We start from the raw sequence: 18,464 nt of genomic DNA, 5'->3' as shown, positions 1-18,464 counted from the left end.
CACCAGCGTAGGGTCTGACCATGGGTGCAAGGATTTCATCCTGATACCTAATGGCAGTCAGACTGCCGTTCTCTAGCCTGTAGAGGTCTGTTCGTCCCTCCATGGAAAAGCCTCCCCCGACCATCACTGACCCACCACCGAACCGGTCATGCTGAATGATGTTGCAGGCAGCATAGCGCTCTCCTTGGCTTCTCCAGACCCTTTCACGTCTATCACAGGTGCTCAGGGTAAATCTGGTCTCATCTGTGAAAAGCACAGGGCGCCAGTGGCGGACTTGCCAATTCTGGTGTTCTATGGCAAATGCCAATCGAGCTCCACGGTGCTGAGTAGTGAGCATAGGGCACACTACAGGACGTCGTGCCCTGAGGCCACCCTCGTGAAGTCTGTTTCTGACTGTTTGGGCAAAAACATTCACACCAGTAGCTTGCTGAAGGTCATTCTGTAGGGCTCGGGCAGTGCTCAACCTATTCCTCCTTGCACAAAGCAGCGGATATCGGTCCTGCTGATGGGATGAGGACCTTCTACGGCCCAGTGCAGCTCTCCTAGAGTAACTGCCTGTCTCCTGGAATCTCCTCCATGCTCTGGAGATTGTACTGGGAGACACATCAAATCTTCTTGCAACAGCACGCATGGATGTGTCATCCTGGAGGAGTTGGACAATCTGCGCAACTTCAGGAGGGTTAAGAAATCGCCTCATGCTTCCAGTCGTGATAATAATGGGCCATTCATTGAAGGTGCGCCTTACAATCCGATCTCCCTTTCCCTCTCCCCCTCCCCCTGTGTGTTTGTGTGTGTGTGTGCGTGTATATATATACCCCACAATATTCTAGGGGTCTTGGGGGGCAAAAAAAAGGGTCTAAATGCTAAACATAATGCCCACAGCAGGCAATATGGAGTTTGCTAAGCACAAAGCAGCTGGCAGTAATCAAATTAGGGTATAGCTACATATGAACTAATTTACATTAAGTTGCAGTATTAGCAGTACATATTATATACTTATATACGCACATGCCATCATTCCGTGTAACAGTATATCCATGTTCAGGGTAGTGGAGAAATGACACATTAACTCCAATCAGGGGTGTTCCATCAGCTGTCAAAACCTGACCCCGGATTATTGACACCAACCTGGAAAAAGAGAAATCAAGACTTTGTTATTTGCAGAAGGCTGCTTCCTTGTGATTTACATTATCTTGAAAAAAATCCATGAAACAGGTTATGTTTTAGAAAAACAAAACTTTTGCATTATTTATTCAAGCCACATCATCTTGGTTCAAACATTTACACAGTTGACCTACGAGTAAATCATAATAACATAGTTTGAAAAACTCAATAGGCACTGGTGAAACTGCCTTTCGTGCCTTACATTAACAGTACAACAACTATAATATGCATCTTTAAATATGGCCCCAGCACAAAGTCTCTTAAAATTAACCTTTTCAATCGATCTCTCACAGACTATTTATAGTTTAAGTGAAGTTTCATTACTATAGTGCAGAAATTAGAATATGATATTGTAATAAATTCTGATTCTGATAGTCCTGAATTGTCCAACAGTGCCATATGGTCAATGATACAGAGAGCTATATTTCTAAAATAATGGATTTTACTGCAATGATGGTGTATGTATAAGACTTTCAATATACTGTGTTTTACTTCAATTGTATGACGAGCTGCAATCTTACCTTTTATTGAATGGACTGTCACTGGATATGATATGAGTGGACTCAGGACCAAGGAGGAAGTGGATGCGCTGATAGAAAGACCTGGCAGTCTGAAAGAAAGAAGAGCAACAATCAAAATCCATGCAAAAAAAACAAACCATCAAATAAATATTCATTCGAACCATCTGAATTAATCTGATATTCTATTAATATGAATTAGAAATCAAACTCATGAATGAATGCTCAAACCTGCTGAGGGGCCAGTGAAGAGGAGAACTGGCCAAGTACTTCCACTGGGTCAGGTGACCCTTTGCAATACAACTGGTTCTGACAGGAGGGCTGCAGACAGCAGTCTGGATCCATACAATCAGTCAAGCCATCTGAAAACACGCGCACACATGCACATGGGCACAAAAAAAAGCTGTTGTTTTACAAACCGGCGAGGACAGTTTTGGACTTGGGAATTATTAGCTCATGTATAGGGAGATGTCAGTCAAAATTTCAAGTTGGTTAAATGCGAAAAAAGATGGAAAGTAAGAATGTCGAAACAAGCAATGAGGTAAAAGAGGATGGCGATGAAAATTAGGAATACCGTATTGGCCCGGATATAAGACGACCCCGATTATAAGACGACCCCCTCTTTTTCAAGACTCAAGTTTGAAAAAACACTTTTTGAACATTAAATTTAATTTTTATACAGAAAATAATTACAGTACATCAGAAACAAATGATTATAAGAATACATTCGAGAGAAAAAGCATGTTATTTTGCCTTATTCAATTAATGCAAAAACTGTCTATCACATTGTTGGAATAATCACGGGGGAAGCCTTGGCCTGCCAGACCAGGAAGCCTTATTTATCTTTTACGAGTTTACGACTCTCCTTTAAACTAAATGCTTTGTATTTAGTTTAAGTAATGTCTTTTGATCCCCGTCAGCCTTATGCTTCCTTCCTGTCCTTATGTTACTTTTGTGTTTCTTTTGTAAGAGGCCGTTCACTAACAATGAGCAGAGCTTCTTTGCATAGGCGAAATGTTCTTTGTTTAGTTTAAAGGGACTTCATTCCTTTTAGTTAACTGTAGCCTTGATTCATAGATTGTAGTTGATCGGAACTGGTTTTCTTTGTTAAATGTTATATACAGTTTGGAGTAGTCACATATAAGTTATCCCATATTTACTCAATGTTTGTTTAAGAAACTGTATTACCAGTTACCTTACATTTATTTAATATGTGTTGAAATGTTTAAGTAGGGCTAGATATTCATTATTATTATGTGTTGTGTTAAGGGTTTAGTTGCATTGTTCCACAGGTAAGCGGGATTCAACGTGCTTCAAGTTAACTGATCACAGTCGAGGAGGAGTCAGCCACCCATGGAGAAGACAACTGGTTGAGGGAAGAGAACAGACTCTGCAATCCCAATGCGGGGGTCGAGGGCCGACAAGTGCTAAATCACACTACACTACATTCCTTAGCTTATCAGCATTGCTACAGCCACAATCTCCCCTCCCTTTAGTGTAGCAACGCCTCTGTAACCAGGGCAACCAAAACATTAAAAAGAGGAGCACGTGGAGGAGGAACTTAGAACTGATGAGATTGTAACTGAGGTTCCTTTCTCTATCGTTCTCCTCGCGAGTAAACTCATCCTAGTTGTCTTCTCCTCTTCGTTCCAGCATGTGATGTAGTGTCTGATGATATTTAGACCCAACACACATCTTAATATCTGAACATTTAAATATGTAAACTAATGTGCAATCACATTTGTAAATTAATGGCTTCTGGTTTTTGAAATGTAAATAAACTAACCTACCGTGATAAAACAACAAAATTGCAATAACCGCATTAACCATCAAAGTGAAGTCTTGTACTCCGGGGCGACTTTTAGTCAGAAAAATACGTTATACTTTTCAAGACTCAAGTTGAAACAAATCTGAATAAGGAAAAACATTGCAATAAAATAATGCAAACTGGTTTAAACTTAAGAGGAGCTGAGATCTGTCATGTCAGAAGATTACTCCTCACGAACATCCTCTGCCTCACTGTGCTCAGTGTCACTGTCCTAACATTTTCTGTTATCTCTTCTCTTATTTTCTTCTCTTTTCTTCATTACTGCTATTTTTATTTTTATTCTTCGTGACAGGGGTTTGCTTTGGCCTGGGGAGTTAAGTTCAGCATTTGTTTTAAAGATATTCTCCGCCATCTACTAGCATTGTGAATAGGTATAATGTCTAGACCCCTTATTTCAATGCAAAAAAACACCGTCTTATATTCGGGCCAATACGGTAATGAGCAATCCAGCAAAAACAAAGTGGGAATCTGGAAGAAGTAGAAGATGCGGAACAGATGAAGATTAGAGAGAAGAATGGACACCTAGAAAGAGTTATATGTCAGGTAATTAAATTTGGACTGCTATTTTGTGCCTGTGAGTTTATCAAAGTCAGGTGTACTTCTGGTGACTACCATTAAGACTATATACACATGCTCACAAAAGCACCCAATGTCTTCTAGGCTCATCTCCCTTTGCAGTCTCCTGTTACCTTCATGTTGTTTTTCCAGGTCTTTAAATATCTGCTACATTCCCATCCAACAGAGTCATGTCTTTTGGCTTTAATGTTGTGGTATAGAGCAGCATCTGCTGCTGTTTATTTATTTTTTTTATTTCAAAAGAGATTTCTGTCTACCCTTTATTTATGACTGCAGACTTTCTTTGAGATAGATTTGTGTTTTCATAAGTCCATCTGCCTTGTAAGGTTCCGAAACCAATACTATTTCACAGGCTAGTCCCATCCAGAACAATTAGTATTCCTAACACAAATTGTTCCAGAACCATACATTTTTTTTGGTAGAAGAGGTGAGACTTGACCTACATATTACAATAGGACCCGTTCAAATTTCAGAGCACAGCAATATGTACTATTGGGAGCAAAAAAATGTGATATTAAATGGTCTTCTGCCTTCTGCAACACAGCTCCAATTAAATAATTGTCAAGTACATAAATATCTTTCATCCACTTAACTATATGTTAACATACCTCCTTCATTGTCTTTGCCATCAGTACAAAGGGTTTCCATGGCTACATGACATCCTGCTCCTCTCCATCCTGACTGACAGATGCAGTGCCAGCCACTGGCCTCTAGGGTGCATCTCCCATTGTTGTTGCAGAGACCTGGACAACCCTCTGTGCAGGACAAAAAAAACAACAACAACAAAAAAAAACACATTTCCAGATTTAAAGCAGCGTGGGTGGGATGTGATCACAGGTGGCCAGGGTGTGAAATAGGCTTTAACCAATATACATTTTAGAAAGTTGGTGGAAATGGTAAATCACAATGTGAAAGATGAAAATGTTTTCTTCACCTCAGCAAACACTGAAAAAAAAAGTAAGGCTAACATGGGAAAATAAAATTAATTCAAAGAAAGAGGCCAAGGTGGAGAGTTGTCAGCTGGGTCACATCCTCCTACAACACACGAAAGGCCCCTCCAGGCTCATTCTAATGAAAAAAAAAAAAGATGTGATCTTTAAAATTGTACAAACCAGATTTGATTGAAGTTGGGAAATGGTGTAAAATGTAAATAAAAACAAAAAACAATGATTTGAAAATCCTTTTCAACCTATATTCAATTAAATACACTACAAAGAAATGTAAGTAACCCATGCCATGGGAACTAATGCACCCACATACCATTACAGATGCTGGCCTTTGAACTTTGCATTGATAACATATTTATTGCTCAAACTCATGAAGTTTGTTTAATTTTTCGAATAATAATTAACTTAGTATTTAATGGCTGAAACACGTGCAGTAGAAGTTAGGAAAGGGCATGTTTACCACTTTGTTACATCACCTTTCCTGTTAATAACACTCAAACATTTTGGAAGAGAGGAGACTAATTAGCTTCTCATGTGGAATTCTTTCTCATTCTTGCTTGATGAACCGCTTCAAGCTGTTCAACAGTCCGGGGTCTTCCCTGTCGTATTTTGCGCTTCATAATGCACCACACATTTTCAATGGGAGACAGGTCTTGACTACAAGCGGGCCAGGGGAGAATCTGGACTCTTTTACTTCAAAGCCACGCTGTTATAACACGAGCAGAATGTGGCTTGGCATTATCTTGCTGAAATAAGCAGCGCCGTCCTTGAAAAAGACGTCGCTTGGATGTTGCTCCAAAATCTGTATGTACTTTTCAGCATTTATGTTGCCTTCACAGAAATGTAAGTAACCCATGCCATGGGAACTAATGCACCCACATACCATTACAGATGCTGGCCTTTGAACTTTACATTGATAACAGTCCTGATGGTCCGCTTCCTCTTTGGTACGGAGGACACGACATCCAGTGTTTCCCAAAAATATTTGAAAAGTGGGCTCATCAGACCACAAAACACTTTTTCATTGTGCATCAGTCGATTTTACATGAGCTCGGGCTCAGAGAACCCGGCGGCGTTTCTGAATGTTGTTCTCAAACGGCTTTTGCGTTGCATGGTAGAGTTTTAACCCGCACTTACTGATGTAGTGATGAACTGTATATACGGACAGTGGTTTTCAGAAGTTTTCCTGAGCCCATTTAGCGATATCCTTTACACACTCATGTTGGTTTTTAAGGCAGTGCCGTCTGAGGGATCGAAGGTCACGGTCATTCGGTCTTGGTTTCCGGCCGTGGCTTACGTGCAGTGATTTTACCAGATTCTCTGAAACTTTTGATGATATTATGGACCGTAGATGTTGAAATCCCTAAATTCCTTGCAATTTTGCTTTGAGAAATGTTGTTCTTAAACTGTTCAACTATTTTCTCACGCAGTTGTGGACAAAGTGGTGAACCTCGCCCCATCGTTGCTTGTGAATGACTGAGCATGTTTGGGGAGGCTCCTTTTATACCCAATCATGGTACCCACCTGTTCCCAATTAGCCCGATCACATGTGGGATGTTCCAAATAGGTGTTTGATGAACTTTTTTCAGCTTTCTCAGTATTTTTTGCCACCTTTCTCAAGTTCTACTGGACGTGTTGCAGCCATGACATTCTAAGTTAATTATTATTTGGCAAAAAACAATGAAGTTCATCTTGAACATTAAATATGCTGTCTTTGTAGTATATTCAATTGAATATGGGTTGAGAAGGATTTTCAAATTGTTGTATTTTGTTTATATTTACATTTTACACAATTTCCCAACTTCAACTGAATCCGGTTTGTACCAGGACATTATCCACATTAGCCTCAGCAATTGTTAGTAAAAAAAGATAAATGGCATGGGCTTAAAAATGAATTACACATATATTCTGTATGTACATAAATGAGTAGAACAGAACAAAATACAAATGTATATTAATTCCCTAAACATACTGTATCATTAGGAAATAATTATCAGACGTACAAATATGCAATATGCAATTCTTTGTGTGAACAGACTAGTCCAGTTATCATGGTACATGATACTTGTGAACATGTACTGTATGCATATAGACAATGTATATAAGAAACCTCCCTAGTCAAAAACAATCCCTTCCGAGCTGTGGGAGAATTTGCCTTGTTTCGATTTATCATTATATTTAGGGTGACAATTAATTAATTTGTATTCTTAAAAGTATCATAAAACTTGTCAGTTCATTTTACACTTCACACAGTTTAGTTGCAAAAACTATGCAAGTTTGACATTGAGATCATTAGTGTTGTGTGATGCCGCAAAAAACTATGTTTCAAACTCTGAGCATATCATTTTTTTGTGTGGTCAATTTGACTTGATGGATTATCTGTAAATATTTGTTAAAACTCAACTAACTGGCACTGTATTATAAATGTAATCGAATGTAATATCTCCAATGCATTCCAGATGTCTTGATAATCTGATTGTTGTTGAATGTTAAAAGTGTTTTGCATTGATAATTATATATATATATATATATATATATATATATATATATATATATATATATATATATATATATATATATATATATAACATGACGTAACATTCAGAGTTATTCAAATAAGTATTACATAAATAACACGTTTATAAAACCATCTGTGTCACTCCAATTCATTAAATCCATCGATTGTCCTTTATGTAAACAATGCCGCGTATGCGCCGCATCCGCTGACGTCGGACTCGTATGTTGCATTTCTAATTATTCCACAGACCCATTATCACGTTATATATATATATATATATATATATATATATATATATATATATATATATATATATATATATATATATATATATTATATAAAGTATATTTCAAATAACTATCATATTACAACAATATTAGCAAACCATCTGTTCCAAATCATTAAATCCATCGATCAAATTCCTCGTCCTTTGTCAACAACGCCGCATGTGCGCCCTGACGTCAGACTCATCGTTATTCCACAGATCTAGTATATAACGATATTGTAGCGTTAACAAAGTACCAGGAAAGACGTGGGTTTGGTAAACGGCTCTTTATTTAACAAAACAAGAGTTCAACGAGCCAACAACTACTGAACTTCCAGCCACGGAGGTGAAAGAAAGCTCCGTAGAGTATGACTGGGCGTGCGTAAAAGCCATGTCCGAGCCCCATCCACCGTCCCCGGACAGCCACCCGGCCGAGCGCCGGCCCCCGTCAAGTCGGACCGGGCGTGCGTAAAAGCCATAATAGTTTTGCAAACCTTCTGTGTCACTCCAAATCATTAAATTCTTCAAACTCGTTGTCCTCCGTGTCACAAACAAAGCCAATAATGATGCCGGTAGTACGTGTGGCCCTTCATCATCCCGTGATCGAATCTTTGTCCTTTATGTAAACAACCGCCGGGCTGCTGACGTCACTTGAAATTCAAATTACTAATTCAAATTACAGCAATCCCTTGCTAAATCGCGGTTCGTTTATCGCAGTTCCCCTTTTTTAATTTTTTTTTTCTATTTTGAAAATTTGTGAAAAAATTCACATATAAGTCGCTCCTCAGTACCCCCACCCAAACTAAGAAAAAAAACACGACTTATAGTCCGAAAATTACGGTATAGATAATTATCAATGCAAAACATTTCTTTTGTATTTTTTTCCTTTGATTTTTCTATTTTGATTTAACTTGCTTGCAGGAAATCAATGGCCATCTCAATAAGAATGTCTATATACTGTGATGTGGAATTTATATTATATATATATATATATATATATGTGGAATTTATATATTATATATATATATATATATATATATATATATAAAAACACCTGTCTTCAAAAACCCATATTGGTTCAAGCCCCAAAGAAATGTTGTGATATAAATATAAACCAACAATCGAGCTGTCAGTCTAATCGACAATTTAATGGCAAAGAAGACAATTAAACCAAAGGTGAGACGACTGAAATGTTGTAGTTTCACATGAACCACTACGGCCAAATGATTTATGCACTATATGGCTTTAAAACCAAATTGCTTTTCAAAATTTTTGTCATTTATATTATATAATACATAATGCTTAGGGGGCACTGAAAAATATACAACTATCCAACAAATATTTTAAAAGATGTTAAGAGCAAAACACAAGTGAAATTCAATACCAAGCAACCAGTTAAACAATTGTACTTTCTTTAAGATGAAGTTCCTATGATTCACATTCGCAAGACTGATTTTTTTAAATCAATAATTAATGCCTGTGGGGGTACAAAACACAGGTTCAAATCCATGTGAAAACACAACCGGCAAAGAGAGTCACACAAAATCATATGCATGCTGTAAAGACTGTACTTGATGCATCTCTGAAGCATTCCACACAGCTCATTTGCAAAACTACAACTTTCAAAAATGAAGCAAAGCCTTGATGAGGAGACAAAATGAGGAATGGAGCTTTGTGAAGAAGGGTGGAGGTACAGGATAGGGCAAGGCATCATTAAGATAATCAGAAGACAGAGGGACAGTAAGTTGCTAAATCAACACAAACGTTTACATCAGGTCCCCCAGTTCGAGACAACAACAGGGGCACATTTTGGACTCTGGTGTGTGTGTAAGATTACCAATAATAAAAAGCCCCATTCCTAAAATAAATATACATATAGCACAAAGAACACCAAAATGGTGAAAAAGATACAACGACAAAGAAGAGGACACGTAAAGAACAAAAGAAAGAAAAAAACAAACAAACCATAATAGTTTTTGAACTGTTTGTACTTTGAGACATTCAAGCCTGTAAATAAGCATTTGACATGAATGGATTACCTTTATATCCTGAGAAAAGGAGAGGGCACGAGGAAGAGAGGGAGGAAAATTAGGAAAAAAAACAAATTGAACAAAGGCAACAAAATACACTTGGCAACGAACAGATAGATGGAATTTGCATCCAAAAGAAGAGGACAGCAAGAGGGGCTGGGATCATGGGAGTGCAGTGAAGGAAAACTGATAGAGAAAGATTCAGTCACTATTTCTGATGTATGCATTCATACACACACAAAAATATACAAAAAATATAAAAACGTTTTTGCTCCCATTTTCATGCCGTCAGCTCAAAAGAATCTGAGAATGTCTCTATATCGCCCAATATCTCTCAAATATTGTTCGTAAATCTGTCTAAAACTCTTCAGTGACCACTGCTGCTTTGCCGATAAAATCCATCCACTCAAAGGTGTGGCATATGCTGACTTTTGCAAAGGTGTGCCATAGAGTGCCCATAAAAAAACTGCACTCTAAAATGTGCAGTTTTACTTTACTGGGGCTCTGGTGTTTGGCAGAAGTGTCAGAAAAACAGTTAATTTGGTTGTTAATTGTGCACTGCAGAATGACTTCAATGGCTGCGCCAAAATGTTGGATACTGGCCGAAGAAAAACATGATGTATGCCAATCTGGACCATGGCATCGCTTTGCATGTCAGATTTGGCTTCCAAAGAATCGTGTAGAGATCCTTACAGTGGGAGCCTGTGCATCCGCATGCTGCAACATTAGTTGATAAATGGCACAACAATGGGCCTCGGGATCTCATCACTGTATGTGAATTGAGAATGCCATCAATAAAATTAATCTGTGTTCATTTTCCACAACATAGGCCTGCCCATACCAAAACTCTACTGCTACACTCGGACCCACAACATTGACATTACCAAAGACCTCGCCCACACTACCACGCATTTGCCATCTGAGAAAAGAACATTCAGTCATAGGGTACAGCTCTAGTGGACATTCATGCAGTCAGTAAGCCAATTCCACGCTCAAAACTTGTGACATCTGTGGCATTGCAACTGCTTACTTTAGGCCCCGCTGCACATCGCTTTATACGACCAAATCAGACTGGATAGACATACGTAGTATACCGGATAGATAGATACTTAATACTACATTAGGGAAATTGGACGGACAGATTTATGAAAAATAATTCAGGAAAATAGGTCCTTTGAGCAAATGAAAAAAGTGTTTTTAGTTCAAGTCCTGACAAATGGGAGTAAAAACAAGTGTCTATTTCGTTTTGCCTAAACAAAGAGTAATGAAAAAACTGAAAATACAAAATTAAGTAACCTTAGAACCAATTATTTGACATTTCAAACTATAAGTTTAAAGAGAAATTAAAAAATACCCTTACCAAAAATGAGTAGGTTGCCTTATAATAATAAAATAGATAAGAAATTGAATCGATAGGTAATTGATAAGAACTCTATCAAAACCTAAAAACTGTTGATGTAAGTGTTAATGTAAACCACAACATGTTCTATTAAACATATTTTTTCTTAATTTTATAACAGTTTTAGTGTACAAAACGCTATTTAACGAGCATTCATTCTTACAGACTCGAAATTAGCCTACTTGAGTCAAATACTGCCACAGCATCGTGAGCCAATCTTAAATAAGATCACAAAACAAAATCCTAAAAATGTTATGTAAAAAAAAAATAAAAAATTGACTGACAGGTTTAGCAGCAAATCCAACTGTTTCAGTGTGATTGCACCGGTTTAAACCCATTAACACACACAAGGGCGAGGAGCACAGCATAACAACAAAAGAGACAGAAGGGTAAAGCTTAGAGCAGGGGTGCTCACACTTTTTCAGCATGCGAGCTACTTATAAAACAACCAAGTCAAAATGATCTACCTACACACCACAAAAATGCAAAACATATTACTATTTTCAAATTTATTAAGGATTCTTTGTATGTACAATGTATGTTGATGTACCTTGCATAACTGAATAGGCCAATATTGCACAACACACGTAATAAATATTAAATTTTTTTGTAATTATGTGATTATAGGCTGACAAAAAACAAAAATTACGTCACGCTGTGATCGACCAGTACTGGCGATCGACGTAATGAGCACCCCTGGCTTAGCGCAATAACAAAAACAATAGCAGGGTAAGATTTCATCATGTATGTTAGAAGGTTCATAGTTTTGTTTGTGCAATGGTAATCTTGTCTGATGAAGGAAAACCTTTGCCTAATTTATTTGTCAAAATCCAACACCAAAAGACATGAACCAGCAACAACAAGCTAAATGATACGGTATGCTAACCGGCCGCCGACTTCCATCCACGGAGGTGAAAGAAAGCTCCGTAGATTATGACCGGGCGTGCGTAAAAGCCATAATAGTTTTTCAAACCTGTGTCACTCCAAATCATTAAATCCTTCAAACTCTTCGTCCTCCGTGTCACTTACTAACAAAGCCTCTAATGATGCCGGTAGTAGGTGGGGCCTTTCGTCATCTTCGTCATCCCACGATCGCATCCTTTGCCTTTTATGTAAACAACCCCCGCGCGGCACGGGTGACAGTAATCCCTTGCTACATCGCGGTTCGTTTATTGTGGTTTCACTACATCGCGGATTTTTGAATTTTGAAAACTTGTGAAAAAAAAAATCACATATGTCGCTCCTGAGTATAAGTCGCCCTCCCCACCCAAACTATGACAAAAACTGTGACTTATAGTCCGAAAATTACGGTATGCGCTAGCAAGAGACTAAAGGTTGACTTTGTTCGAACATTGCTGTACATAAAGTAACGAACAAATTCTCCATTTGCAAGTGCTTAAAGGGCACACTGTCTCTCGTGTGGTTCTTGCAAAAATAAGTTAGAGTGGGAACATCTCTAACAACTGAGATTTATACATGTTTGTATGTTTGCAGAGCTCCATCTCTGTCAATAAAACGTGATGTTAATATAAGGCATGTGTCCCCAAAGAACCATTTCTTTCCTGACATTCGTCTTTGTGTATATTCTTACAAAGGGTAATTAAACATTAAAACACCCGCGGCTTATGGTTCGGTTGTGTGTGGTTTATATATGATCAATACATGAGTTTCCCCTAATATTAGCTGGTGCATTTTCCAATCAGATGTGGCTTATAGCTCAGAAATTACGGTAGTCATTGTATTCCTTACCTAGAATGCCAGAAATTAATGCCACCTTTCATAACTCTGGTCAAACACAATATTTCAAGAAAGATCTGTATTGTAGTGTGTATGAGGCAGTTTTGATGATGGTTGAATTATATTATTTTGCATTGTATTATAATTATGCCTTATAAACTGTATTCCTTTAGCAATGTAAATATTAAACAGATGCATGCTGAAAAAATAATGAAAAGCAAAGAATGAGGAAAGCCCGGTGTGAAGAAGAAAAGGTGTACAGTACCTTTTACTCGAATATCTGGATTGTGAGCTTTTTTAAAAGGGAAGGAGGAGGGCAGAAAGAAAGAAAGAAAGAAAGAAAGAAAGAAAGAAAGAAAGAAAGAAAGAAAGAAAGAAAGAGAAAAGAAAGAAAGAACGTTTAGCTACACAGCATGTGATGTAACAAGTAAATATCAAATTAGACACACAGAAGTTTGAGAAAACAAATAAAGGTATGTTAAAACCATTTGTACTGTCAATCAAAAGGCCCCACTGAAGCACATCCTAACCAAGACATAAAGTTTATCAACCTGTAATTGTTAAAACACAAATTTAATTGGTGATGGTGTCAGCAGTACCCCACAACAAAAATAATAACTAATGGGGAAACCATACCAATTTCTGTGATGTGTGTGTTTTGTTTAGAGATGGAAGGATTGACGAACAAGTCCTGTCAGTTTTTATGTGTCGCTGATTGTCAGCTTCAGTATACAATCCCTCTAAACAAACAGGAGGCTTGTTGGCTAAGCACTAAATAGATATCTCCTCATATAATTGTTGTTCTCCCGTGGCATCCTTCACCCTGTGAGTCAGTTTGAATGGGAGTGTCTAAGTGATAATAACTGAAGCTAATTTGTAGTGATTTGACAGTGAAACTATGGGTGTTAGTCTGTTTGACACTGAATAGCATTTTAAGTGGTAGCTTTAGCGATGCAGTGCCAATGTTTAAGCTTGTTAACTAGTGTTTTGTCCAGCTTTGTGCCTCACTCTATTTCTTTTTGCATTCTATCCATCCATCCATTATCTGTACCGCTTGTCCCCACGGGGGTTGTGGGTGTGCTGGAGCCTATCCCAGCAGTCATCGGGCAGTGGGCGGGGGACACCCTGAACCGGTTGCCAGCCAATCACAGGTGACGAACTATCCGAACTTGCACTCACACTAGGGACAATTTGGAGTGCCCAATTAGCCTATCGAGCATGTTTTGGGGATGTGGGAGGAAACTGGAGTGCCTGGAGGAAACCCACGCAGGCTCGGGGAGAACATGCAAACTCCACACAGGGGGGATTGGAGGGGGAATCGAACCGGCACCCTCCTAACTGTGAGGCGGACGTGCTAACCAGTGCATCACCAAGCCACCCCTTTTTGCATTCCCCCTGTCAGAATTGTTAGAACTACCCATGTCACATGTAAAAATATTCTGCTGCAGCAACAACCATGGTGTGGTATTTAAAAGATGAGGTTGATTCACTGTGTTTATTAAGTTTGAGAGAAATGGGAAGAACAGCCAATGTGCTCTTACTCAAAGTTAGCTTCTGACCACAAATAGAAAGACGTCGCTATTTACTGAAACCTCTTCTAGTTAATTTCAATGGTGGGATACACTCTATTGCGCTAATATGATGATGTCATCCGCTGCAGAGGGTCAGTCAACAACCTAGCACCAGCAGCAACATTAGCCCGAGCCCGATGTGCAGTTTTACTACAGGTAACTAACTAACACTGCTATTCGTGCAAGCTCTATTTCTATAATTGTAAAATATGTCAGGCAAATTGCGTCTGCACTGGATTGGTGCCAAAAGTCATCCAGTCAGTTCTCGAAGAGAAAACTCTTGTATTTTTCTCACCCCTTATGATGAAAAAAATATATGGATGTCGTTTTCCCTCGCACGGACGCGGGTCACCGGGGCCCCTCTCTGGAGCCAGGCCTGGAGGTGGGGCTCGAAGGCGAGCGCCTGGTGGCCGGGCCTTCGCTCATGGGGTCCGGTCGGGCATAGCCCGAAAAGAAAACGTGGGTCCCCCTTCCAATGGGCTCACCACCTATAGGAGGGGCCAAAGGGGTCGGGTGCATAGTGAGCTGGGCGGCGGCCAAAGGCGGGGACCTTGGCGGTCCGATCCCCGGCTGCAGAGGCTGGCTCTAGGGACATGGAATGTCACCTCTCTGGCTGGAAAGGAGCCCGAGCTGGTGTGTGAGGCAGAAAGGTTCCGACTAGACATAGTCGGACTTGCCTCCACACATAGTTTGGGCTCTGGTACAAGCCCTCTCGAGAGGGGCTGGACTCTCTTCCACTCTGGAAGATTGCCCCCCGGCTGGGCGCCAGCACATTGGGGTTCACCCCGGTGACCGAAAGTGTAGCCTCCCTCCGCCTTCGGGTTGGGGGACGGGTCCTGACTGTTGTTTGTGTCTATGCACCGAACGGCAGTTCAGAGTACCCACCCTTCTTAGAGTCCCTGGAGGAAGTGCTGGAGAGCGCTCCTTCAGGGGACTCCATCGTTCTACTGGGTGACTTCAATGCTCACGTGGGCAATGACAGTGAGACCTGGAAGGGCGTGATTGGGAGGACCGGACCCCCCGATCTGAACCCGAGCGGTGTTCTATTATTCGACTTCTGTGCTCGACACGGATTTTCTATAATGAACACTATGTTCAAGCATAAGGGTGTCCATGTGTGCACTTGGCACCAGGACACCCTAGGCCGCAGTTCGTTGATCGACCTTGTAGTCGTGTCATTGGATTTGCGGCCGCATGTTTTGGACACTCGGGTGAAGAGAGGGGCGGAGCTGTCAACTGATCACCACCTGGTGGTGGGTTTGCTCCGATGGTGGGGGAAGATGCCGGTCCGACCTGGCAGACCCAAACGCTTTGTGAGGGTCTGCTGGGAACGTCTGGCAGAATCCCCTGTCAGGAAGAGCTTCAACTCCCACCTCCGGCAGAGCTTTTCCCACGTCCCGGGGGAGGCGGGGGACATTGAGTCCGAGTGGACCTTGTTCCGCGCCTCCATTGTTGAGGCAGCCGACCGGAGCTGTGGCCGTAAGGTTGTTGGTGCCTGTCGTGGCGGCAATCCCCGAACCCGCTGGTGGACACCGGCGGTCAGGGATGCCGTCAAGCTGAAGAAGGAGTCCTATAGGGCCGTTTTGGCCTGCGGGACTCCGGAGGCAGCTGAGAGGTACCGGATGGCCAAGCGGAACGCGGCTTCAGCGGTTGCTGAGGCAAAAACTCGGGCGTGGGAGGAGTTTGGCGAGGCCATGGAGAATGACTTCCGGACGGCTTCGAGGAAATTCTGGTCCACCATCCGGCATCTCAGGAAGGAGAAGCAGTGCACGGTCAACACTGTTTACAGCGGGGATGGTGTGCTGCTGACCTCGACTCGGGATGTTGTGAGTCGGTGGGGGGAATACTTCGAAGACTTCCTCAATTCCACCGACACGCCTTCCATTGTGGAAGCAGGGCCTGAGGACTCTGAGGCGGACTCTCCAATCTCGGAGGTCGAAGTCATTGAGGTAGTTAAAAAACTCCTTGGTGGCAAGGCCCCGGGGGTGGATGAGATCCGCCCGGAGTTCTTAAAGGCTCTGGATGTTGTGGGGCTGTCAAGGCTGACACGCTTCTACAGCATTGCGTGGACATCGGGGACGGTTCCTCTGGATTGGCAGACTGGGGTGGTGGTTCCCCTCTTTAAGAAGGGGGACCGGAGGGTGTGCTCCAATTACAGGGGAATCACACTCCTCAGCCTCCCTGGTAAGGTCTATTCAGGGAATCTGGAGAGGAGGATCCGTCGGGAGGTTGAACCTCCGATTCAGGAGGAGCAGTGTGGCTTTCGTCCTGGCCGTGGAACTGTGGACCAGCTCTACACCCTCGGCAGGATCCTTGAGGGTGCATGGGAGTTCGCCCAACAAGTCCACATGTGTTTTGTGGACTTGGAGAAGGCGTTCGACCGTGTCCCTCGGGAGGTTCTCTGGAGGGTGCTTCGGGAGTACGGGGTGCCGAGCCAACTGATAAGGGCGGTTCGGTCCCTGTATCACCGATGCCTGAGTTTGGTCCGCATTTCCCGCAGTAAGTCGGATTCGTTCCCAGTGAGGGTTGGACTCCGCCAAGGCTGCCCTTTGTCACCGATTCTGTTCATAATTTTTATGGACAGAATTTCTAGGCGCAGCCGAGGCGTTGAGGGGGTCCGGTTTGGGGACCTCAGCATCGCGTCACTGCTTTTTGCAGATGACGTGGTGCTGTTGGCTTCTTCAGTCCGTGATCTCCAGCTCTCACTGGAGGGGTTCGCAGCCGAGTGTGAAGCGGTCGGGATGAGGGTCAGCACCTCCAAATCCGAGTCCATGGTCCTTGGTCGGACAAGGGTGGAATGCCTTCTCCGGATCGGGGATGAGATCCTGCCCCAAGTGGAGGAGTTCAAGTATCTTGGGGTCTTGTTCACGAGTGAGGGCAGGATGGAGCGCGAGATCGACAGGCGGATCGGTGCAGCGACGGCAGTAATGCGGACTCTGTACCTGTCCGTCGTGGTGAAGAGAGAGCTGAGCCAAATGGCAAAGCTCTCGATTTACCGGTCGATCTATGCTCCTACCCTCACCTATGGTCACGAGCTATGGGTCGTGACCGAAAGAACGAGATCCAGGATACAAGCGGCTGAAATGAGTTTCCTCCGCAGGGTGTCCGGGCTCTCCCTTAGAGATCATCTTAGAGGTCATTCGGGAGAGACGCGGAGTAGAGCCGCTGCTCCTGCACGTTGAGAGGAGCCAGATGAGGTGGCTCGGGCATCTCATTAGGATGCCTCCTGGACGCCTCCCTGGGGAGGTGTTCCGGGCATGTCCCACCGGTAGGAGACCCCGGGGATGACCCAGGACGCGCTGGAGAGACTACATCTCTCGGCTGGCCTGGGAACGCCTTGGGATCCCCCGGGATGAACTGGAGGAAGTGGCTGGGGAGAGGGAGGTCTGGGAGTCCCTCCTAAAGCTGCTGCCCCCGCGACCCGACCCCGGATAAGCGGAAGAAGATGAAGGTGAAGATGAAATTGCGTCTCATGTTTTATTTTAGATAACGACGAGACCTTGAGACCTGATCTCGAGATTATCCTTTCACGGAGGCAGGGAGGAGCAAAGGTTCTATGGATTGGGCTGAGGAATGTCATCGTGCAGTGTCAAACGTTTTAGTTAGATGCTTGCACCCATTTGCCACTCAAGAAGCCCCTAATATTCTGTAGCTGATGATTTCTATTGTAGGAGAATATTTGCATTCTTCACTCTTTTTTTTGGTTTGTAATGTCATAATTACACAAAAGTGCAGTGTATAAAATAAAATGATCATAATCTTTTATGTGCGTCTTTTATCCACAAATGAGGATCAATAAGAGAATTGATAAAGAATTGAATTGTTAAACAGAATTGAAAATGGAACTGGAATTGTATAAATCTTATCAAACGCATCTGTGAGACATTTGGAAATGGAAGGTCACGGGTTTA

The 18,464-nt window shown here is 41.9% G+C and overlaps 1 protein-coding gene across 5 annotated transcripts in view; it reads right to left on the bottom strand.

The window, feature by feature from the left end:
• tenm3 (teneurin transmembrane protein 3) overlaps window positions 1-18,464 on the bottom strand; it is a 329,857-nt gene that overhangs the window by 116,023 nt on the left and 195,370 nt on the right. For all 5 annotated transcript variants that reach the window (XM_085911853.1, XM_085911849.1, XM_085911850.1 and 2 more), the window contains 4 exons: window positions 4,695-4,841; window positions 1,914-2,044; window positions 1,686-1,774; window positions 1,009-1,128 (listed from right to left, as the gene is read on the bottom strand). In XM_085911853.1, coding sequence (XP_085767979.1) covers window positions 1,009-1,128; window positions 1,686-1,774; window positions 1,914-2,044; window positions 4,695-4,841 — 487 coding nt within the window. The remainder of the gene's footprint in view (window positions 1-1,008; window positions 1,129-1,685; window positions 1,775-1,913; window positions 2,045-4,694; window positions 4,842-18,464) is intronic.

This window comes from Syngnathus leptorhynchus, chromosome 5 (assembly GCF_054491065.1).
Source record: "Syngnathus leptorhynchus isolate UIUO chromosome 5, UIUO_Slep, whole genome shotgun sequence".
Classification (NCBI taxonomy): domain Eukaryota; kingdom Metazoa; phylum Chordata; class Actinopteri; order Syngnathiformes; family Syngnathidae; genus Syngnathus; species Syngnathus leptorhynchus.
The sequence above is the reverse complement of the archived record's forward strand: the minus strand, read 5'-3'. Positions and strand labels throughout refer to the sequence as shown.